Here is a 22,437-nt window from a genome sequence, read left to right on the forward strand (position 1 = left end):
GCCCTGTATCGTTTGGCCGATGATTCGGGTGAATTGGCCGATACGGATACTCAAGTGATCATTTTGAATCGGTCAAAAAATAATTAAAAAATATTATGTGTCAATCAGAATGTGACACTCTATAAAGCCATTAAAATAATATTAATAAATTAACTTTAAGTATTATATATATATATATTAAAAATAGCCAATTCAAGGGTGAATCGTATCAATTTTCTCATGATACGATACGTATCAGGCGGATTCGGCACCGATCCTGGTACGAAAAACATTGCTTTTGTAGTATTACAAAATAACACGTTGTCATGAAAATGGCTATTTTTTTTCTTACGTGCAAAGACCCTCCTTTTTTTGTTCTTCAGATAATCAAAGAAATTCCATCAGTTCATTGGCGTAGAAACTTTCCCTTACCCGTGAGGGATTACACCCAGTTTCAAACTCACAATAAAGGATGTGCACCCATAGCGGTAGAACTCATGACGTCCTGTTAACTTGGTGGCATTCACTAATCACCCTTACCACATCAGCAAAGGGGACCTGATTTTGAAAAGCATAAATCCTTTAATTCTGTCAATTAAAAGGTAATGATAAAAAAATAACTTATAGAAGAAAAAAAATTCATCACAAAGATAAAATTAAAAAATTGCAGAAGAAAGTCATGATACATTTGATTAAAAAGGTTTAAAAAAACAAGTATCTTTTTGTAACACCCTCATCTGGGGTATTAATTCTCAAATAGACAAGTACAAAGTGAGCATAATAAAATCATGGTATTTTTTTTTCTTCTAAACTGACATTATAGTTTCATAAACTAAAGCCCTCACATGCTGCATCATCAATCCTTATCATAAGTTCAATAAAATAAAAACATAAATAAAGTCTTATCTTCATCTAGCCGCCTAACGTATTGGTACATGTGGCGACTTTGTTCAGTCTCTGATCAATTACCTAAAACCTACAGTTGTAATTATAAAAAGAAAGGTGAGTCTATAACTCAGTAAAAAATATTTATAAATAACTGAAGACTTAAACTTACAAATGTAACGGGTTCTAAACTCCTAGTCTTAATTTAATTTTACACCACATAACACATATGTTTGTTTCTTTTAAATTTCTTCATTAATCCTTTTAAAACTCATAAACTAGTACCCACTCGATGTTAACTGTTGTACTAGATTAACTATACCGGTAATAACATACTTTAGGCATAGCAACCCGTGTAAAATACTTCAATTCTACAGTGTTGGCCAAACTATGAATCACTTTTTGTGATCTCATGAGAGTCACAAGGCATTGTAGTGAAAGAGCACACACTGGTATCAAGCCGGAGAGTCAGACTAGAGAGTCATATCTACTTCTCAAGGTTCGTGGTTCATGCTATATCCTAGTCTGCGTAGAGTCTAAATTGTTGTGTGAAACATAGTTCCTATGATGTATTTAGCAACTCATTGTTTTTCCACATAAACTACCTCGAGTTTATTAATTTTTTTGTAACTTAGCTAAGTTTCTCAAATTCTTTCTAAGGTTCTGATATTCATCAAAAAATCTAAGCATGAAGACGATGCAGTGACACTATTTCAATAAATCATCGACGGCCTAAGCCTATATATATATATATATATATATATATATATTTTTTTATATTTTTTGAAGTGGTGTGAGAGTTTTTTTCTTTCCTTTTTTCTGTTTTTTCTTCTTCTTTCTTTTACTGTCATGACATTCCTTGACTTTATACGTGTGGTTATGTGGTGATACTGCCTTGATTTATAGATTTTTTCTCCTCCTGGGTGTTGCTTTCCATACAGAGACACCCACGAAGTTGTAAACAGGGCTGGGGATTAAAGTTGACTAGGGTAAGTTGGACTGCGTTTTCAAAAGTGAAAATAAATCACTCATGGAATTCAAAATCATGTGATTTAGAATTGTTTGCTTAACTCAAGAAATTAAATCTCAAAAAAACATAAAGAGATGTTGGGTACACATTTTAACCTCAAGGTTCACATTTTTACTGTGATGGTGTGATTTGATTTGAAATCACATATTTAATATAAATGTAAGATTTCAAATCTAAAAGTTGAAAAAAAGACTAATCATATTTGATTCAGTTTCTCACGTCATCCAAGATTCGGGGCCTTGTGAGAATCATGAGGATGAAAGTGTTATTCTCATGTGATCCAACAAACGTGTCCTTAGAACCCTGGAAGTTTGCATTTTTACAGATGTGTTTGGTGAGATAAGGGTAGACTCAAAAATAAAGGCAGCTGCAGCGGCACATTGTCACCTGATGAACCCGATTCATCAAAAGTTTTTTTTGGGACTCGTTTGTATGCCACGGAAAATGGGAGTTTTCTGTGAAAATGCATAGCCACCGGTGCCCTTTCTGCGAGCCCCACAATGCAACACAAACGTGAGAGCTGATTTTCTCGCAGAAAGCTGCCCCTCATTTTACACGCTGAACCTTCCTTTCCACGGATTCATTTCCCGTGGAGGGTGGTCCGATTCATTTTTTTGCGGAAGGTGCCCTCTTCCCTGACAAGCAAACACAAAATCTCCAAGAAGGAAGAAGGAGAAATTGTTGTTGAGAGTTGACATATAGTGTTATTTTTTTTCATTTCAAGTCTTAATTATTAAAAAAAAAGTTTGCTTGAATCATCAATTCAATAATTTGAAAGGCAAGACTTGACTTGAAAATGCAGTTAAGGGAAGCATCATCGTCAATAATGTCAACTCTCAACAACAATTTCTTTCCAAGATAGTGCACTATCCCTTGCTTCTTCCTCAAATTCCCTGTTTTTGACAATTGAAAACATAACACCTCAGCCTAATATTTCTTTTCGACATAGAACATTGCAGCCTAATATTTGGGGTGGACATCCGGGTTCTCGTCTTGACGGACTTTCGGGTAACTGGCCCTGTCCGGTTTACTTGAATGCCTCCGAGTGGGGGCCAGGCTGCTTTTGAAGAGTTTTTTTTTTCATGTTTTTCTCAAATCTGATCGCACAAATATGTTCTACATGCTTGATTTTATATGAATGAACTCTTAAATTGTCCAATTCTGAAACGTGGGTAGATTTTTAAAAGGTTGGAAAAATCAATGGTGTACAGTTTTCATAAATATTAGAGTTGAAAAAATCATGTTTTTTCATTGAGAAAACACAATCTAAATGTCGTTCTCTGTCAAAACAACCACACCGAATGTATATGTGAGTAAGATTTGCGAAAAAACACCCTGAAAAACCCCTGTTCACCCACGGTAAGCTCCTAACTTTGGTAGGCACCTATTCCCCACTATGTTTATTAATATGAATTCCTTGACTCCAAGAACTAAAACAAATTTGGTTTGCTTTTTTTTTACGTGAGAGCCTTAAAGGACTCGCAATCATTGGCAATGCACATGATTGGAGTAAGCTCATAGCCCTACCCACCAAACATGAAAGCAATATCTACCAGCCCTTCTCATAGGGCACACTACCTACCCAAGGCCTAGTCCAATTTCTTTTTCTTTTTCTTTTTTGAAATTCCAGCTGAGGTTAGGCAGACCCCATTAGTTATTCAACGTACCATTGGGTTTTGAACCTGCAAGGTCCCATCACAAAGAGACGTGTACTGACTGACAGCTCCTACCAATCACCCGGAGCCCCATTGGTGTCTATGCTAATTTCACCAACCTTGAATAGCCCATTTCCTGGACCCTGCCAAACGTGAGGTATAGAGGTATCTAACTTCCATAAATCCACCTAACACAAGGCACTGTCCACAAGCCACCTAATGTGGTCAAGTTCGAGCCTAAGATCACGGCTGGCTCAAGAATGATGAAGGATTTGGGCATAGGGTCCAACCAAGTGGTCAGAGACCCCATCGGCTAAGCTCACTATTCAGTAGACTTGGCGCGATTGACCAAGTCTGCACCAAATCAACTCCAAAGATTCACAATGGACAGCATTGTGAGTTGACTGGGTTAGACACGATCTATGCTCTATCACTTCAAGTGTAAAAAGTCTTAACGCAAACCGTCGCAAATATTTTCAGGATTATATGGAAAAATATCATGATAAAATCACGATATGTTCAGTACATCGCCCATATTTGTTACATAGATCCGAACAAATACTTTGCAGCCGTTATAAATGAGCAGGGAGAAGATCATTCCTAGTCAAATGGTTCTATTTGGGCTGTCCCATTACCGACAGTGGTCGGTAGTCAATGGTCTTCCTGAAGATGTACACGCTTTTTCCTGATCTCCATTCCTCAAGCCAAACACGTTTTTGAGTATGCATACACAGGGAGAAGGAAGACCACCTTTAGGTAGAGGTGTCAACAGTCCGGCTTTACCCAGACCTGATCCGAACCAAACCCTATAGGGTCCGGGTATGGTGATAAATAAGAAAACCCCAGTCTGGACCCGCAATTTTTCAATGTAAAAATGATAAAAAAAAATATGGTTTTACCGAGTATGGCTCGGATCTTGTTCATGTAGTTCTTATCAGGTGCGGGTATGATTTCTCTTATGGTGGATCCAATCAGACCTGGGTCCGGACCCGATACCATACCCAAAAACTGGGGCCAGGTCTGGTTCCACTTGGGTCTGAACTAAACCCGACCCGTTGACACTCCTACCTTTAGGGCAATCGGAAACCACGTATGGGACTGGACTGGAGTGTCATCTGGACAATCAACAAAGATGGAACTTTCTCAACCGCATCTACTTACCGTGCTTGCCTTGAGTACGGTGTCGATTGGTTTCTGCCAAGAACAAAGATGGAGCTTTCATGAGAAATTGTTGAGCTGGCATACCTTTCTCTCTTTTTTACTGCGGGTAAAACATCCAAGATGGGAGGCCATCTCCACTCCCATCTGCAAAATCCGATGATTATAGGTCCATGTATCTTTGGCCCAACCCGTAAACCTTAAGCCCATAATCAATGATAACAAGCATTGCCATCATATTTTCCAAGAATCAACGAGTTTCACTTAGAACATTCCAGTGGTTGTGTAGCGATTTGTCATCATCATGTACATATTCACGCGTTGTTTGCGTTGATTCTCATAGGCTTTAGAAGCAGACTCCAAAGTAATGTTGCAAAGTTCTAGTGGTTCTTCTAAATGTTTTTCAGAAGTTCAAGCTAGAATTCAGAACATTATTTAACGCACCCAGATCTGGAAAAGAAGAAAACAACCACAAAACACCTAATATATGCATAAGGATGCCAATTGGTGACCAGTGACAAGAATACAGGATTTATGCTTTGGTACAAAGACCTGAGTTGCACATCATGAAATATATCAGAGACGATAAACATTTCTTCAGTGTGATCAAAGTGACGAAACTTTACACTCAGAACAGTAGCCAGGGACTTCATTACAACAATGCATCTCATTGGAAGCTTAATGATGCTGTCCAAGTTTCCTTTGGAAAGTTTTACCAAAGCCATCCAAGCTTGTTCTGCAAAAATGAGCTTTGGCACTCATTGTTACCACGGTTTCAAATCGCCAACCGGTCCAGCAGTCCAGTTCAAGATCTTCTGCCCGGGCTTCAAGTAGATGCTCTTATCATGTGGGAGCTTACGGGCAAGGCCATTTAATATCTGATGAAAAGCATCACCTGGTTGAGCTGGCTGTGGGAAAAGCATAGCCTGCTTCATTGCAGGATTTGCAAGCAACCTCTGTTTTCTCAATATAACCTCTACCGGCATGTTAGTGAGGATGGTATCTAGCCTGGGGACATCCTCCTCGTTCACAAAAACACCAATTTCTTCCCATGGAATAGCATCTCCAAAAGGCAGTACAATATCGTCGGCTATAATCACAGGTATGCATCCAAATATCACTCCCTCGACTAATCTGGGACTCCATGGAGCCCATCCCAAAGGACACAAGCAGAAAATAGCTCTCTGCATGTCTTCATAGTAAGTTGCAGGATGCTCTGTGGAGATGTCAAAGAGTGGGTTATCCTTGAAGTTCTCCCACACTGATGCACGTGCTCCTCTGCACAATTAAAGAAAAATAATAAATCAAACTGATATCGATAACATCTTAATGGTTCCATTATTCTGCAAAGATATGAGCACAAGCATATCAAAATAATTGTAGATGGTTGTATTCTATTATGTTGTTACCTTGCATAATAGCCACCTTCTGGGTCATTACCCACATCATAAAACAACCCTCGAAAGTAGACAAATATAGATCGAGGGGTGTCTGGTGGAATCAAGTGAGCTTGCATTTTCTGTGGAGGAGCATATGGAGGAACGACAATAGAAGTAGCCTCATTTAAGCATACGTGATTCCGCTGACCAAATGTCTGAACCAAAGTAGCTCGCTGGAGCAATGGAAGAATTCCTCGTTCAATAGCTTTCTCTTCCTGAAATACAGCAAAAGCCCATTAAGCAAATTTAAAACATATAAGCACCATTTCTCACCACAACAAATGCTAAATAATGCGACATTAGATTCTGATATACTTGTATTCCCATGAGCCAGATAAAGCCCCCTAACTTGCAAGGTACTAGAGCTTTTCTTCACTTTAGATCAACCTCGGTATTGTTTGACATGCATCTTGAATGATTACTAGTAGATGCTGAATAATCTTTGGCAACAATAAAAGCACGAACTATTCATAGACTTTAAATCAACCTGTGTTGTTTGACATGCATCTTGTATGATTACTATTAAATGATACATAATCTTTGGAAATAATAAAAGCACCAACTACTCATGGATTTATAGAGCCATTTCAGTAATAATACCTAATGGAAAACTGTAACCTCCGAAATAAGGCAGAAATTACAAGAGCGAAAACAGAAAATTGACTAGGCAGTTTTCACCTGGTAGTGAAAACAAGCCCCAAAGTCATGTGGAGCAATAAAGAAATGGTCTGCCCCTTCGGTGCGGTTCCAAAATGGCCAATTAGTAGAAATAAGCTGAATTGCACTCCTCATCATCCGTGGTGATTTGAAAGGCAGGGGAAGCCCATTAGGAGTTAGATCACAGGTGGTGTATACAGGCGTGTAAAACCAGTCAGCTTCCTCTGGGTTGAGAGTGCGAACTGGACTTGACAATAGGAACCTATGCATAAATATCTCCGCAGCAAACATATGCGTCAAACACCTAGGGTCTTTCTGCAGGATCTTCCGGTTATATTTGCTGGGCAGCTCATAAACAAAAACTTTCAGCCTTCCAAATGGATCATCCTCCAACACATCACCAGCACTCCCTATTTGCAATCAAATCCCAAAATCAAGAGACGCTCAGAGTGGTAAATATTAATTTTATAGTCAACTTGATCTCAAACAAAGTTTGAACCATATTGCAACATACAACCCAAAAAATAAAAGAAGACAGAGGAAATAACAGTCCTGTATCATATTCCAATTTAAGGATCAATCACTGCACAGCTACAGCATAGCAGATAAATAATCTGAAATCCCTAATGTGATAGTCATACAGCGGTAATCAGTAAGATGTCAACAAATTTTGCAACATAGCATTTCATGCCCTGATCATCATAGCCAACAAAAATTGACCCCAAAAAGAAAGCACCAATAATAGGTTTTGCTTCTATTCTATTCACATCAGGAGAGAAAAATCATTGCTTGTCGATGCACGCAAAATCTAAATTCAAGTTTGCTGTAGCAGAGTTGTCATTGATGGGAGCATCAGACGCATCAACATTGATAATATTGCATAGGGAAGAGGACGACACATCAACTGAAGGATCAGGCTATTATGATTCAAAATGTAAACATATCCTAAGGGTAGAACCGCATTTCATATATTACATGTAGAAACGCAGACTTCATAAACCTTTAGGCAAAATGACTTTACACCACCAACATTTATCTGAAACACATACAGCGAGACAAACTTTTGCCTATAAAAGGTTCCGGATATGCATGATGGAAAACCAAAGCCTTAAGGCCAACATTGAGAATGCTGAAAAAAAAAAACTTCAATGAAGGAAACATTTCCTAATTGTGAGAACCACGACCGGTAAGCTGAAACTAAGGAAATAAATTCATGTTTCCCAACTTGATGAAGGCCGGGCTTTCATACCATTTTGTTCTTATGAAGTGCATTAGAGAAAATGAATTTTCATATAATATTTTTTTTTCCTTCTCTCATATGTGCAAAGAAAACAGGTGACCAGAAATAAGGGACAAATGTTTCCAGATCAAATCAAACTGTGACTGACACATAACCATCCCTAGACATGTCACTTTCGGAACCCACACCCTTATCTGTGCTTCCTTGCATCCAAACGATTCTTGATTGAACCAAATTTCTATTCCAACCCAATACAACAGATCGATTCGGAATCCACTGACAAATCCAAAATTTCAACCGCCAACTTAGGATAACACACCAATTATCACAAAAATAACAACCTGATTGGTCTCTGTCTCCTTCACATGCAAACGGACTAAAAAGAGAGCAATAACAACACAATTCCAATGGCAAAATCCTGCCTAAATCGGACGCTTTCGCGAAGAAAAATGGAACCAGAAATCGACCACGACACCATTATTAAGATAATTGGCATTCAAAATAAAGGATCCATAGACTAAATCACGTTCCTTCAAAAAAGATGGGAAAAAGGAAACCCCACAAAAACTCAAGAATTGAACCTGAGATGCGCTCCGGCTGCTGACTGTGGTGAAGCTTCTGGGCAGAAACGCAGAAACCCAACATCAGAAAGATTATTATATGAAGATGGGTGTGCCTCAAAAGGCACAAAGACTCGGCCTTCATCCTCCTCAGAAAGCCCTGAGCACCTGAGTTGCGGGGAGAGGGAAGCAGAAATAAGAGAGAGAAAAAGAGAAAGGCTGAAAATGGGGAGGTGGGTATCAAGATTTAACAAATAAAAATGGAAAGGGGAGTGCGTTGGGACGTCGCAGAGGTAGTGGTTGGAGCTTGGAAGGCTGGGGGAGTTTACTTAGGTTTTGGTTTTTCAGGGTGAATAAGAAATGGGATTTTCAGACATCAGGAGTCAGGAGAGAGAGAGAGAGAGAGAGAGAGAGAATCTTGCTTGCCGCGATGATTGGTCAATGACAACCATAACATTTTAAATGACCTTATTACCCTTGACCAATGATAATGAGACTGGACCTAATCTAGGTATGGTGGCTATAGTAAAAAATCTTATCTTTAGTAGGTCCCTCATTGAATTGCCTTGGTGGTTATAGTCACAAATCTCTTTTAAAGAGAAATCGTTCTATATTATAAAAAATCTAGTTTTTTAGAAAATATATAAAAAATACAATGACAAAATTGATATTTTAAAATAAAAAGATAAAGAAGTAAAACCTTCACCGATAATTGCATGGCCTAATGTGCAACCTCTTTGCAAGGTAAAACTCGGGATTGAAGACACAACCACCTAGCCTTGTGTGCCCCAACCATGATAAAGCAACAATACACCCCCCCCCCCATTCACCATCCAGATTCGATCCTAGACTTCAACTTGATACCGGACCCCAACGATGACAATGATCCGATCTTGGGTCTTCAACTTGAGAACGATACATTTTTTTAGTGTAACATCAAGCTCCTAAGATTATTGTGATAAAATCATCATATTTTTAAAACATCCTCGTTATTATGGCTAGTATAAGGGATGCTATGGTCATAGTACCAATAGTAGTTTCTTATTTTTTAATACCACTATCGTGTTTATTTACAACTAATGAGGTCATGATACATCCCTATTTGTTACATACATACAACCAACGGGCGTGGTTGGTAGGAGCTGTCAGTGCACTTCTCCTTGTGGTGAGACGTTGCAGGTTCAAAACCCAGTGGTACATTGAATAATTTCTGGCAGGGTCTGCCTAACCCTAGCTTGCCTTTCAAAAAAAGTATTAGTTACATGCTGGACTTTGAACCCTCGTTGAGTGCCTCGAAGCATTGCTATGATCATGCATGGCACCAATACTAATTAAGAGCAAGATTCTAGCTGGCTACAACTAAGATGTTGTTTGAGTACTTGTATGACCAAATCAGTGTGGTGCTCATTTAAGGCTTAAATCTGATAATGTATCATTTGGATGATGCCCAAAACCTGGTTTACAATGTGGTTTTAGGCCAAAAACTCGGTTGTGGCTTTTAGGCACCAAAACCTAGTTTTGGCGACTTAGCATCTGAGATCAAAGATCTGGTCGCTTTGGCTTAGCCTGCCATACATACAGTCATCGTCTCATAGGCATAAAACTCCGAGGCTAAGCCCCTCGCCTTTGTTAGGCATCGGCTTGCTTGCGTATATGAAGGTGACAATCACAAGAGTCAAATCTTGACCACATGCTGATAGCCAAGGCTCAACCCCCTTGGTGCTCTTTCACTACTTAATTAGGTCAGGTCCGGTGAAATTCTTGATTAGTAGTTGGGCTGGGCCACGCTACGTCAAAGTACTATCAGGCCGAGTCTGCGATCCCAGTGGGAGCCCGACTAGCGTCAACACATCGAGGTACCTGACCCAGTGGCAACCCCTAGCAATGGTGTCATTGACCAATATTGCTTAGGCATTTAGGTAAAATCGCCACTGTTTGGATGGGCGGTCAATCTCAAGATGCGCTGCTCGGTCGTCATCTCCCATCGTTAATCAACCTCCAACGACAAACAACCCAACAAATTAAATTATAAACACCCGCCCACTTAAATACTATTTAGAAAAAACGGCTCAACTTTTTGGTTACCAGACCCAAGGGGTTTGGGGTAGTGGGATGGGGTGGGGGCCTAATTCAAATCCCATTGGGTGTCACCCCCTTGCGTGCCAAAGCTTGGCGGTCTCGGAGTTTTATGCCTTCATGAACGGCGGCAAGCTGAACCAGTGCGACTAGGTCTCTGCACCTGGAGCAGTTTCTTAGAGTAAAAAAAATATTAAGGATAACTCCATATTCAGTCGCCTCATTTGTCAACATAGCCACATATCTTGTTATTGGAAAAATCTCGTAACATTTTTAAAAGTGCATGCTTTCTTAGGAAATCTCGCCATATCAACATATAAAATCTATGCAAAGAATATGGTAAACATATAGTTATTATAAAATATTACAAAACTGTTTGTTATTGGGTTAAAGTGATGTTAAAACCATGTTATTTTTTATATAATTGGTGGTTTAAGATATCACATTATTTTCAGTAAAATAACGGCCACTGAGTTTTATGTTTAAAAAAAAAAACAGTAACATTTATGACAGCTTATCAGCTAAGCTGCCTAACTTTTACCATTTGTTTTCTCGTTTCTCTCTAAAAGATAAGGCTGGTAAACAAGTCGAACTAACTAGAGCTTGGGTTGTTCGGGCTCGGCTCATTAGTACATCAGCTCGGGCTCGGCTCATGAGCTTGTATTTTACAAGTTGAGTTGATCACAAGCTATTTTGTTTTTTAAACAAATTGTATTTTAAATTGTCTTTTAAACTTGATAATATATAAAAGTACATAATATAAGTATAGTATATGTAATATGTACATAAAACATGTATAAAATATATGTAATATGCATATTATGTATATACTATATATAATTTATGTATAAAATATATAATATGTAAAATGAGCTTATACACGCCAAGCCGAGCATGCTCGCCATGTTTGTACTCTGCTCGTTTACCTAAATGAATTGGTTCATTGAGCTCAATTTTTGAGCCAAGCCGAACGATGAGCTGCTCGTCTCGTTTTCCAGCCTTACTCAAATATACACTTGGTCCTAAAAATCATTCAACTTACTTTATTTAAATAAACAAAATTACTAAAAATTTTGCTCTACAAAAGAACACGAGTTGTTTACTGAAAAATACAAAAATGTCGTTTTATACGTTGTTGATAAAATAAATCATATCATGTGATTTTAAAACAACAAAGATGACAGGCTTTTTCTTTTTATACTAAACAGTGGTTAACTAAAAGCAGTCAACTGTGAAAACTGAGGATTTTCATAAATAACTGATAATTGGGTGGTTTTCTGTAATTTACTCAAAAACAGAAAAAAACTCAAGAAAACTTCTCCCCACAAAATACCGATTTATCAAAATATGATAAAAGCAGACGTTCCTTTTAAGTGGGACCCATACAGCAGCACCTTCCAAGTTCATAGACCATCCCTTGTGGGCCCTGTAGGGGGTGGGAATCGGGTTGGATCGTGATTGATTTGGGTCTACACTTAATCTCATGATCTTTGGATCCAGAGTGGGAGGTTCGTATCTGGTGTGGGATTGAAGGATCCGATATGGGTCCCCTCTTAGGTCTGTATCCAGCAAAAAATGTGCTATATAAGGTTTGAAGGTTTGACTGAACCGGATCAGCTTCAGCACTACTTTCTGTATAGATATTGAGCTGCTGGCACGACCACCGTAGGTATGGCAGGCTGGTCTGGTCTTCGTTTTTCGTGTCGGGTGCGTTTTTTTCGAGTTATAAATAAATAAATAAAAAGATAGCTTGAAGCGTCAATATGGCCCACTGGCGAATTGGTGGCATCTTCACCTGTCACAAGGACACGTAGTGCATGGCATGATCCGACACGACGATATAGACATTGATCATTTAATGTTTTATTATTTTAATATTAACATATAAAAAGTAGTTTTTATTAATTAAAATTTTAAAAAATGACTTGTCCTGTATCCCATCTTCCGAGAAGAAATTTGAACTTGCAAGACCAACCCGTATCACACGTCCTCGTGTCCACGAATCTTTGTGACATAGATCCCAATCCAACGGTGGATAGCAGGCGATCGCACGTGCGACCACACGAGGGGTGTCCCGCGCGAAAATCCGTTATCCACCAGAGTCTTCCCTCCCCTCCCATCCCATCCCATCCCATCCCCACTATAAAACGGGCAGGAAGACAACCGATCAGACCCTTCTTTCGCTCGTTCTTCGTCTTGCTCGGGAAGCTCGCCCCCCTGCGCGGCCATGGCGTCCTTGTCCTCCGGCGTTCAATTCCTCCTCAACCGGTCCCTCAATTTCCCCGTCCGGCGGCCTCCTTTTGAGGTTCGTTCAATCCCCCTTTGCCTTGCAGAGTTTTCCGATTAGTTATGCATTCGTTTTTAGTTTTTTTCCGGTCGGTAAACGGAGAGGAGGCTGCGCTAGAATTTTCTCTCTGGGATTTCTGTTTCTGCTATCGTTCTTGATCGAAGATTAGATGCGCGCAGAAATCGTTCGACTCGGGGTTTTTTCAGTTTTGGTTCTGTTTTCTGATCGATTTTGCAGAGAAATGCAGAGAAGAACGTCAAAAGATTGCTCTCTACAGCAGAAAGATGCCCAGTCTTGGCGATGTCCAGCCTAGACGGTGAATGCTCTCTCTTTCTCTACTAAACACATGTAGATTCAGATTAATAAGAGAGAACAGGGCCACTAAAATATGAGAAATAGAGTGTGAACTAGGCATTTCTGTTGTTTGTTTATTTTGCGCATTTGACCGTCCAGATGTGTTCAGCATGGTTCATTTGCTAGGAATCAGACTGTTGGATCATGATTTTTGAATGCTTGAATATTTATGAAAATTCTGAGCTGTCGATTTCCAATCCTTAAAGAATCTTACTTATGCATCGCAATCGATGATTCAGGAGCCAGTCTCTTTAAAACCAAGCATGTAGATCACATCTTTACGATCAGATTTAAGAAAAAAAAAACATATAAAAAAACCATGGAAATCTCGGTTCACACTCTAATTCTCACATTCTAGTGACCCTTAGGGCATGTTTGATGGTTTGTCCAAGGTTGGACGAAATGAACAAAAAGAATGGAACAGAGCATTGGTTCTGTTCGTTCTATAACAACTGTTCTAAGTCCAACGTTTGTTTGAACCGTACTAGTATTATGTGTTCTAGGTGTCCGTTGTTTGATGATGATGGCCACCACCTCTCTCCAACGATCGACTACCCATGCGAATCACCCCCAAACCCGCCATTATCTTTTCTTTTCTTTTTCCTGCTTAAATGATGTCTGAAAGATGTGTGATAGAAATAAATAGTTTTTAGATAGCAGACACAACTTCAATAAATCGGTCAAGGAATTTCTCAAAATGAGAGATCTAAGGTGAGAAAAATCGATCCACTCCAGTCGGGCATCCCGTGCAAATCTGTGGTGCGCTGGAAAACTCAGACCAGTGGTGTGACAACTAATATAGGAAAATCATTTGGGTTCTCCAAGCGAGTAATGCAAAAATTCATGTAGGTTTGAGGACGATTTTTCAGCCACCACAAACAATCAAATACCCCATTTGAATTGGGTTTTCAAAGAAAACATTGGATTTTCAAGTTGTCGGTGCTGGAGAACCCACAGAAAAAATGGGTTGTTTGGAAAAGTTAAGATTCCCCAAATGAAGTTCAAAACCGGGGTTTCTAGCTGAAGGAATATACCTCTTTTCTTATAAGGAAAACCCAAGAAAATCTCCGTTGAACAAATCTTAAACGGTGTTCGTCTCCGGCACGATGAGGTTCACGGACTCGCCAGTGGTGGAACTGAGGGTGGGCAGCGGTGCCGACCATCTGCTGATGATAGAGCAGACAACGGCCTCCCGACACCTCTCCTAACCCATCTCTGACACCACCACCCCTCTCTCCTAGCCGCCGAGATCTCGCCGTCCTCGCTTCCCCCTCCGTCGGCCATCGCTGCACTGGATAGAGACACCACCCGGCGGAGCCCTTGCACACACACACACACAGAGAGAGAGAGAGACGCATTGACGGGCGTGGCGCGCCCGTCGATGCATTTTTTTTCCGTTTTCGTCCCCTCCGTTCCTGTTCTTTTTTTTAACAGGGGGGAGGTGGATCAAAAATTACATACAATTATGGACGCGGGGGACGCAGAGAACGCCGTCTGCCGCGTCCAACGTTTGTCCAGTTACGCTGTTCCTAGCAGGATTTTCGTCTTAATCCCGCTGGGAACGGCGCATCAAACATGCCATTAGAGATCAACTTCAACAGTGGCTTGTTGAACATGTCCATTTCTAAGTTTCTAACAGCAGTCTGTGTGCATTTTAGAGAAAAAATTTATTTTATGGTTCTAATTAAACCTATGATAATGAAAATTACAATATATAACAAGTACCCAAGGGATATCCAAGTGGTACCCCGCTGGCGCGCAGGTGTATCCGCAGCTTTCAGAGGTGGGCAGGGTGGTCGCGGGGGTAAGGATGCTTAGGTTTATATACATGCTTAGATTTATATACAGATATACTCATACATATTGTCAATATTGAGAAAATATCATGATATTTTTTGTGAAATAATGAGTAAATGAAATTCTCCAAATATTCTGAAACTTGTTAATTCGAAGGTATCATGAAAAAAATGAGAAAATATTAGGAAACCCCTGACAAAATCTTCCGTTTTGTTTTTAATCTAAACAGAGGTTTTAGTATAATTTGCATTCTTTGAACTGTGGCAAACTGTTTGCCTGGATTATGTATTGCACTCATCAACTTTGGCATTGCTCATGGATTTAAACTATTATAGGTAGACTGGGATGGTTATACCATAGGCTATTATGGTTGCATTTTTTAATCTCGTAACAAGACAAAGGGTGGTTCCTTTGAGGTACTGCAAAACAATACCATTGCTCAAAATGTTTTTTCTTTTGTTTTTCTTGTTATATTTGTTGGTGTCTAGTATTTGTTTATCATTGGTTACTTCAGACGAGCAAGGTCATCCATGAATTCCAGTTCTGTGAGTTTCTCATTGTTTCAGCTGTTGAAATTGGGAAAAATTTTCATGTTCTTCCCTGAGTTGCATCCTTTTTCCTTCTCGTTTTAGATGTCTCATGTTAATGGGCAGATGACTAAGACATAGGCAGATGCTATTTCATTTTCCAAAGTTCGATAGCAAAAGGGAAACATAATTTGTCGGTCATCAAAAGCTGTTGTTTTTTTGTTCTATACCCCTTTTTCATTGATGACTGCTAGCTTTTTAACCCCATTTTAGTTGGTCATTTCTTTCTATGGACAATAATCATTTGTTTTCTGAATGTCAACAAAAATTATCTTCTCTTTGCGTTTCAGAAAAGGAAAAAAAAAGGGTCAACATGACATTCTTGCTAGGGCTATCCTTGGCTTCTATTGAGCTTGTCATTATGTAATGCCAGCTTCCACTACTTATTTATCTATAGAAGGCAGTAAAAGAATAAAGCAATGACTATTTTATGGTGTGAATAATGTCCAAGTCTCCTGTGCATCATAAGCATAAGTCCAAGCAATGACAATTATCATTTGTTCTTTTCTCTTGAATCTAACCGTACGGATGTGATCTACATGCTTGGTTTTATAAGAACCCACTATTGAATCATCCGATTTTGATGCATAAATGGGATTTTTTAAGGCTTTAAAATCAATGGCTCATAATCTTTATAAATGTTCAAGCATTCAAACATTGCATTTTTTTCATCGAAAATACATGATCCAATGGTTGATTACTAGCAAATTCACCATGCCGAGCACATCCACATGGTTTGATTTGCAAAAAAAGTGTTGGAAATGCCCATATTTTTGGTTCGCATATTTCAATTCTCATATTCTAGTGACTCCTTAACTTGATGAAACAGCATACTTGCTTGCCACTAATATGAACTGTTAACAGTTTGATTTGAATAATAAGGTGAACCAGTTTTTTATTTCTTACTTGTGTTTGTTTGTGTTAATGCCTTGTTTATCAGAAATTTATATTTTGGCACTTTTAAAAAATTTATGATAGTCGCTTTGATTCTGCAGGGTGATGACAGATTTTTTCAAATTTGTAGTTGGAAACCAGCAGGTTTGTAAACTATAGATCCTTTGAATTTCGGTTAGTTTGACCTCTAAACTTTGTGCTTGTGGATGGAGCTCTGATATATTTATTTAAATCTTGAAGAAATAGAAGAGTTTTCTATTTTCATGGAACCAGAGCTGCATTCTTTTTCACCGGGGAAACTTTTATTCCTGCCCTTGCTTCCTACCTAATGGTGTGAATCCTTGTGAACATATAATCTGTTCTTGATCTTTTGAGTTTTCACACACACACACAGAGGTGCATCCATCAAATTGACTAGGCATGGATATTCCTGTTTATGTTTTAAACCTTTCATTAGTTATTGCAGGCAATTGTTATGTGATAATTAAGTTTAGGTGGTAAAGTTAACCTTTATCACCAAGCTCATTTTGGTGTCCTTTTTGGTGCATCACTCTGTAAATAAAGTTGTGTTGAATAAAATGGATGGATTGGTACTATCTTGACCATGGGGTGTTGTGTTTGAATTCCACTAGAGGATATCTCCAAACTTGGTTATTAAGAAAAAATGTCGACTTGCTGAAAAATTGGTTTACATCAGAAACAGTGATACCATGATTTGAAGTTCAGGTTATACCAGCTTTTGAGGAGGCCATTGCAGGCATGTCACCGGGCGGCATACGGAGGTGACTTGCTTTATTTTAATTACATAAAATTATAGGATTAAGCTTGTTTGTTAAAAAATGTCTTTGTACTTCATGGACTATTCAGTATAGTAAATTGGGTTCATTGTTATCTGCAGACTTCTTATACATGTTTATGGGATAGTTTCTAGCATTGTAGGTCTGCCCTTGATGTCATATGGAAAGTCTCAAAAACAGCAAGGAATTTGTTACCTGATCATGCTCCTTGTGGTGTCACAGGATCATAGTCCCTCCGGACCTGGGATATCCAGATAATGACTACAACAAGAAAGCCCCAAGACCTACTTTCTCTGTAAGTGGAAAAGAACTAGCGCTTTATCTGATCTTTGTAGCATTAGTTTAGGAGTCCAGTTTTTGTAATGCATTTGGATGTGGCTAGGAGACGTTGATTATCACCCTGTCTTAGAAGCAATACGGTCTTTTGTGCATGCCCGCAAATACCATCGAGATATTGAAATTTCCCCTTTTTCAGTCTGAAAACTTGGTAAAATCTTGAAAAATATGGTTTATCAACGCGATTTAATGCTATTTCAATTGTTATAGTTTCATATTTTCTTTATTTCTCTGAGAAAATCCCAAGAATGGGATTTGTGACTGTGCGTCTATGCGTTTGAGGATGTGGGTATTCGGTTGTTGTGCCACCCAGCTCAATACCTATGTCACATGGATACAGCTACGGATATATGACCATTTTTATGAAATTTCCAATATGACTTGTATATAAAGGCATACAGAACGGTAGTCAAAATGGAATATCCATGTGACATATCTCAATACTCATGTCAAAGGTGGATGGTGCTTTAATACTTGGTCGAATCTGTTTTTGTGAACCATTGTCCCATTAGTCCTTAATATGGTGCACAAAGCAACTACTCTGTCTTCTATGTTTGCAGGGGCAATGAGCGCTGGACTTTGTGCCGAGGAACCAAGGCCTTATTGAGAAGACGTTGTTCGACATAGAGCTTATCAAAATAATACCAAGCTGACCAAGATTCTTAGTGTTCGATGTAAAGCGATCTAGGGCTTAGTCCCACATTTGTCAACAAAAGGAGAACCTATTCAAGTTGATGTATATTCATTCCGTTCGCTTGTATTGATGTTTTCTTCAAAGGGTATATTATCATGGAAAGTTTATGTTTCTTATTACCCCATTTTTGAATTAAGTGTGTGCATTCAGATGGCTCTCAATGGAATCGAGTTATCCAACTGCTTTTTATCAACTGCCAGCAGAATGGATGCAAGATTGAGATTTTAGCCAGTGTGTGTGTGTGTGTGTGTGTGTGTGTGAGAGAGAGAGAGAGAGAGATGAAATCATCATCCTGTCATAAAATTGCATCTTTTATTCCTTTTGGATCAAGCATTTGACCAGAAAAAAAAAGGCTTAGTGGTGCCATGTATATCGAAGGAAGGGACCCCAAAAAGAAAAAGAACAATAAGGAACAAAACTCTATAATTCCTCATCGTTCGAAGATGCCCTTTACCTACACCATCCCTTTCTCCATCAAATTGATCTCCTTCCTCATCCTCTCAATCTGTTCATCGTCTCCTTGCACTATTACCTCTGACAGCTTCCCATCATCTGCTACTATCATCTTCACCTTGATCTGCTCCTTTCGAGATGCTCGCGTCCAATAGTACACACCTCTGCATCAACAATAAAAAGGTTGTCATCTTTGGTTTCCAAATGATGCTCTTACTTAAATCACTAAAAACATATTGTGCCGTTTCCACATGCCTATAGTGGATAAGAATCTGACTTCAGAAATCGATCATAAATGCAACTCAGAAGAAATTCTAATGGTTTTTCTAAAGTTTTTTTCAGACTTACGCTAATGGGCTCAATGCTGTTAGCCAGAACCATCCATTTCCTACTTCAGGGACGGTGATGGTCAGCACAAGAGCAACGCTGGCGAAACTTATGCATGTACAGAATGTGAGTAATGCTGCCTGCCCTCTGCTTGGAACCATCGTTCCTTCGAACCTACACACACAGAGAGAGAGAGAGAGAGAGCATGGTATTAGTAAGAAATTCAGAATTCAGAAGTAAAAACAGGATCACCACTCAAGCAAAAAAAAGATTCAAGAAAAGCAACAGAAAAGAAAGAAAAGAGACATGCAAGAAAGGAAAAGGGGAAAGGGAATTACGTGACTATCTCTCCTCTATCTGAAACACTGAAATTGTTACGTGTGAAGAAAGAGAGTATCTCTCCTGCAACCTGGCTCGGCGCCTTGATCTTTTCGTCATCTCTCACAAATGTTTTCTGCACAATCTGTGAAAACCCACATCCAAAAATCATTAACCAAGGAACACCAATTGAAGAAAAACTAGTGAGAAACCAAAAAAAGAGAGGAAAATTCCAACCTTGGATTTAACAGAGCGTTTGATGAGCGACCAAACACCAGGAACCGAGATAACAAAAAGGCCTAAAGAGGTGTAGTAGCTAGCCAAAGAGTACCCCGCATTTTCAGCTAGAGAGAAACAGGGAATTGCAGACAGAGATGTGGAAGGAAGGTCTAGAGAGACACGAACAGAGAGTCCTCTGTATTTGGTGGTGGACGAAGGGACACTGATACCGTTTAACCGACGGTGGAAGAAGAGAGGAAGAGCGCAAAAACCAGTACTTGTCGTGCTGCTTGTGGTAAATTGTGAAGAAAGAAGAAGAGTAGAGGAAGAAAGAAGAGCCATGGAAGAGAGAGAGAGAGAGAGAGAGAGAGAGAGAGAGCTATTCCATTATGGGTATTGGTTGTGATATGTGGGGTTTATTAGAGATTTACTAGAGTAGGTGGACAAGAGAGTAAATTCTATGGAGGTGGGTGCCTTTTTTTAGAGAGAGAGAGAGAGAGGATAAGGATTTAGAACAGGTGGGGGTTTTAAGACGTGTGTGGGGCGTTTGGTTGCCACGCTGAGCATTTCCTGACTTATCATATTGCTCGTCCTATCTTCAAAAGCCAACGGATTTGGCCACAAGAGAGAGAGAGAGAGAGAGAGAGAGAGAGAGATGGCCGCGCAGACTACAGTGAGGCCCTGCCAGGCTTCCTCACCTGTTAGACTATTCGGCCTCACTCAGCCGGGCCTCAGGCTGCACCCTGACCGGTTCGCTCTCAAGTCTGCCTTTTTCAATGGAGCCACATCGCTTCAACTCTTTGCTGCTGCTTCCCCACAGCTTGCATCCGCACCACCAAGATTCACCATGAGGGTTGCATCCAAACAGGCATATATATGCAGAGATTGTGGGTATAATTCTCATCTCACCCACTCCTCTCCATAAATAAAGAAAACCCCTCTCTTTTTCATCATTGTGAGAATTCAAACTCATTTGGCCTCTGCTTGTAGGTACATTTACAATGAGAGAACCCCATTTGAGAAACTTCCTGACAAGTTCTTCTGCCCAGGTAATTCTGCATATTCTCTTCTCATCCAGTACATTGGAATTTGGGGCTCTAGATTTTCCCTTTCCTTCAGAACTTTGGTTGTTGCAGAAAATTATGTATGCCTTAGCAATTTAAAAGACTACGTGGATGCACCTTCTTTATCTAGAAAAAAATGAGATAAGCTGAGAGTTGGCATTGTGTTCCAGAATGTAATATCCCAGCTTATTCCATTTATGAGTAAATGGGTGCATCTAAATTCCAAACAAATTATTAATGGTACAGTAGTTCCTTTTCAAAAATTTCAGATCTGAATTCTAGGTAGATAACGTAGCAGAAAAATGTATAATTTAGCAACCTAAGGATCTGTATGGATGTGTATCTAGGGAAGAACGAGTTAAGCTGAGTTTGAGTGATGCTCCACAGTGCAATATCCCATCTTATCCTGTTTATCTGGCTAAGTGGGTGCACCCAAACAAACTCTCAATGGCATTATAGTTCCTCTCCAAAAAGTTCAGATTTGAATATTAGTTAGATAATGTGGAATTCACTTATCCAAACAAGCTAGTTCAGACTTTATTCACACATCCTCTTTTCATGGCAAGCTGCACTACCATCAACAAAATCCTGATTCATTACATTGCTGCTTCAGTTTGTGGTGCACCAAAGAGGAGGTTTAAGCCTTACCAACCGGCTGCAACAAAGGACGCCAATGCTACGGATGTTCGTAAAGCTCGAAAAGAGCAGATGAAGAGAGATGAAGCAATTGGGTATGCATTTTTTCGGCCTTTACTTGAATTCTGAACACAACGTGAGTCCGGGGAAATATTACTTGTTCTAGACTTCAATTACGCACAAGTGGACTAGGTGAATCTTCTTGAATCATTGCTTCAAATTTTCTGATTTTAACGCTGTTATTCATATTGTGCAGGAACGCCTTACCTATTGCAATTGTAGTTGGAGTTGCAGGTCTTGCTGGTCTCTACTTTTATCTCAACAATGCCTTTCAGTGATTCTTTCCTGATAGTAATGGAACATTATATATGTTCCATTTTTGTGTTTTCTGTAACTGGTTGGAATTGTAATACATTCTTTTTATCTCTGTGAATTCCTTATTAGTGAATGTAAAATCTTCACAGAATGATTGTCCGTGAAATGATACATACAGCAGTTGATTAAAGGGAATGAAGACTAGTTACCAACACAGGCTGTGTAAACCAGAAGTAGATATTGGACGAGATTTGAGAATTTATAATAATTTTCTGCAACTTTGTGAGAAAATGTTACCAACACAGGCTGTTTGTCCTTGGAGGATCCAATCTTCGGGTGATCTAGAAAATATTTGGTCTTCATCAATTTGTAACGCCAAAGACATTCCTATTGGAAACTTCAAGCGGATCCAAAGCGATTTGGAAATCCAAAGACTAATTTTGGAACTCTGAAGACAACCTTCAACCTGGTGGTCTAGCATGATCATGTTGAGCATGATCGTTGTATGAGGCGTGGTTAGGTAATCAGGCTGACCACTTTATAAAGTACTCAGGCCACACAAAACACAGAAAATTGCTAATGCATGCAGCGATTTTCTATGAGGAATACAAATACAGGAAATTGCTTAGCGATTTTCTGTGTAAAACACACCACAGAATTGTTTAGACGCATAGCGATTT

General features: G+C 39.3%; 3 protein-coding genes and 1 long non-coding RNA gene across 4 annotated transcripts; 2 read left to right on the plus strand and 2 right to left on the minus strand.

Annotated features, from left to right (window-relative positions):
• Positions 1–5,193: 5,193 nt before the first annotated feature.
• LOC149833519 (putative beta-1,4-xylosyltransferase IRX10L) lies at positions 5,194–9,024 on the minus strand. The gene is made up of 4 exons (XM_090012871.1): positions 8,625–9,024; positions 6,825–7,213; positions 6,117–6,361; positions 5,194–5,985 (listed from the first exon to the last, which is right to left on the minus strand). The coding sequence occupies exons 1-4, from the start codon at positions 8,746–8,748 to the stop codon at positions 5,472–5,474; spliced, it is 1,272 nt and encodes a 423-aa protein (XP_089868997.1). The 5' UTR covers positions 8,749–9,024; the 3' UTR covers positions 5,194–5,471.
• A 7,683-nt stretch (positions 9,025–16,707) lies between these two features.
• Positions 16,708–18,672, plus strand: LOC149833520 (uncharacterized). The gene is made up of 4 exons (XR_016433176.1): positions 16,708–16,742; positions 17,325–17,380; positions 17,618–17,690; positions 18,292–18,672. It is a non-coding gene; the product is annotated as an uncharacterized LOC149833520 (long non-coding RNA).
• A 47-nt stretch (positions 18,673–18,719) lies between these two features.
• Positions 18,720–20,128, minus strand: LOC149833521 (protein COFACTOR ASSEMBLY OF COMPLEX C SUBUNIT B CCB1, chloroplastic-like). Its single transcript, XM_090012872.1, has 4 exons — positions 19,761–20,128; positions 19,544–19,668; positions 19,227–19,379; positions 18,720–19,042 (listed from the first exon to the last, which is right to left on the minus strand). Exons 1-4 carry the CDS (start codon positions 20,082–20,084, stop codon positions 18,880–18,882), a joined length of 765 nt encoding a protein of 254 aa, XP_089868998.1. The 5' UTR covers positions 20,085–20,128; the 3' UTR covers positions 18,720–18,879.
• Positions 20,129–20,298: 170 nt separating this feature from the next.
• LOC149833522 (uncharacterized) lies at positions 20,299–22,049 on the plus strand. Its single transcript, XM_090015178.1, has 4 exons — positions 20,299–20,633; positions 20,733–20,791; positions 21,420–21,537; positions 21,699–22,049. Exons 1-4 carry the CDS (start codon positions 20,398–20,400, stop codon positions 21,778–21,780), a joined length of 495 nt encoding a protein of 164 aa, XP_089871304.1. The 5' UTR covers positions 20,299–20,397; the 3' UTR covers positions 21,781–22,049.
• Positions 22,050–22,437: the final 388 nt, after the last annotated feature.

The sequence above is a fragment of the Nuphar pumila genome, chromosome 7, assembly GCF_984573655.1.
Source record: "Nuphar pumila chromosome 7, dmNupPumi1.hap1.1, whole genome shotgun sequence".
NCBI lineage: Eukaryota > Viridiplantae > Streptophyta > Magnoliopsida > Nymphaeales > Nymphaeaceae > Nuphar > Nuphar pumila.

What these genes read in the sequence shown, in the direction of transcription:
- LOC149833519 (XM_090012871.1), bottom strand. Translation starts at nt 8,748, where the DNA reads ATGAAGGCCGAGTCTTTGTGCCTTTTGAGGCACACCCATCTTCATATA. An exon ending in GCAGCCGGAGCGCATCTCAG is followed by an intron (nt 7,214 to 8,624) that starts GTTCAATTCTTG and finishes GATTGCAAATAG; the next exon opens with GGAGTGCTGGTGATGTGTTG. An exon ending in GAAGGTGGCTATTATGCAAG is followed by an intron (nt 5,986 to 6,116) that starts GTAACAACATAA and finishes TTAATTGTGCAG; the next exon opens with AGGAGCACGTGCATCAGTGT.
- LOC149833521 (XM_090012872.1), bottom strand. Translation starts at nt 20,084, where the DNA reads ATGGCTCTTCTTTCTTCCTCTACTCTTCTTCTTTCTTCACAATTTACC. An exon ending in AACGCTCTGTTAAATCCAAG is followed by an intron (nt 19,669 to 19,760) that starts GTTGGAATTTTC and finishes GGGTTTTCACAG; the next exon opens with ATTGTGCAGAAAACATTTGT. An exon ending in GATAGAGGAGAGATAGTCAC is followed by an intron (nt 19,380 to 19,543) that starts GTAATTCCCTTT and finishes CTGTGTGTGTAG; the next exon opens with GTTCGAAGGAACGATGGTTC.
- LOC149833522 (XM_090015178.1), top strand. Translation starts at nt 20,398, where the DNA reads ATGGCCGCGCAGACTACAGTGAGGCCCTGCCAGGCTTCCTCACCTGTT. An exon ending in TATATATGCAGAGATTGTGG is followed by an intron (nt 20,634 to 20,732) that starts GTATAATTCTCA and finishes CTCTGCTTGTAG; the next exon opens with GTACATTTACAATGAGAGAA. An exon ending in TGACAAGTTCTTCTGCCCAG is followed by an intron (nt 20,792 to 21,419) that starts GTAATTCTGCAT and finishes TTGCTGCTTCAG; the next exon opens with TTTGTGGTGCACCAAAGAGG.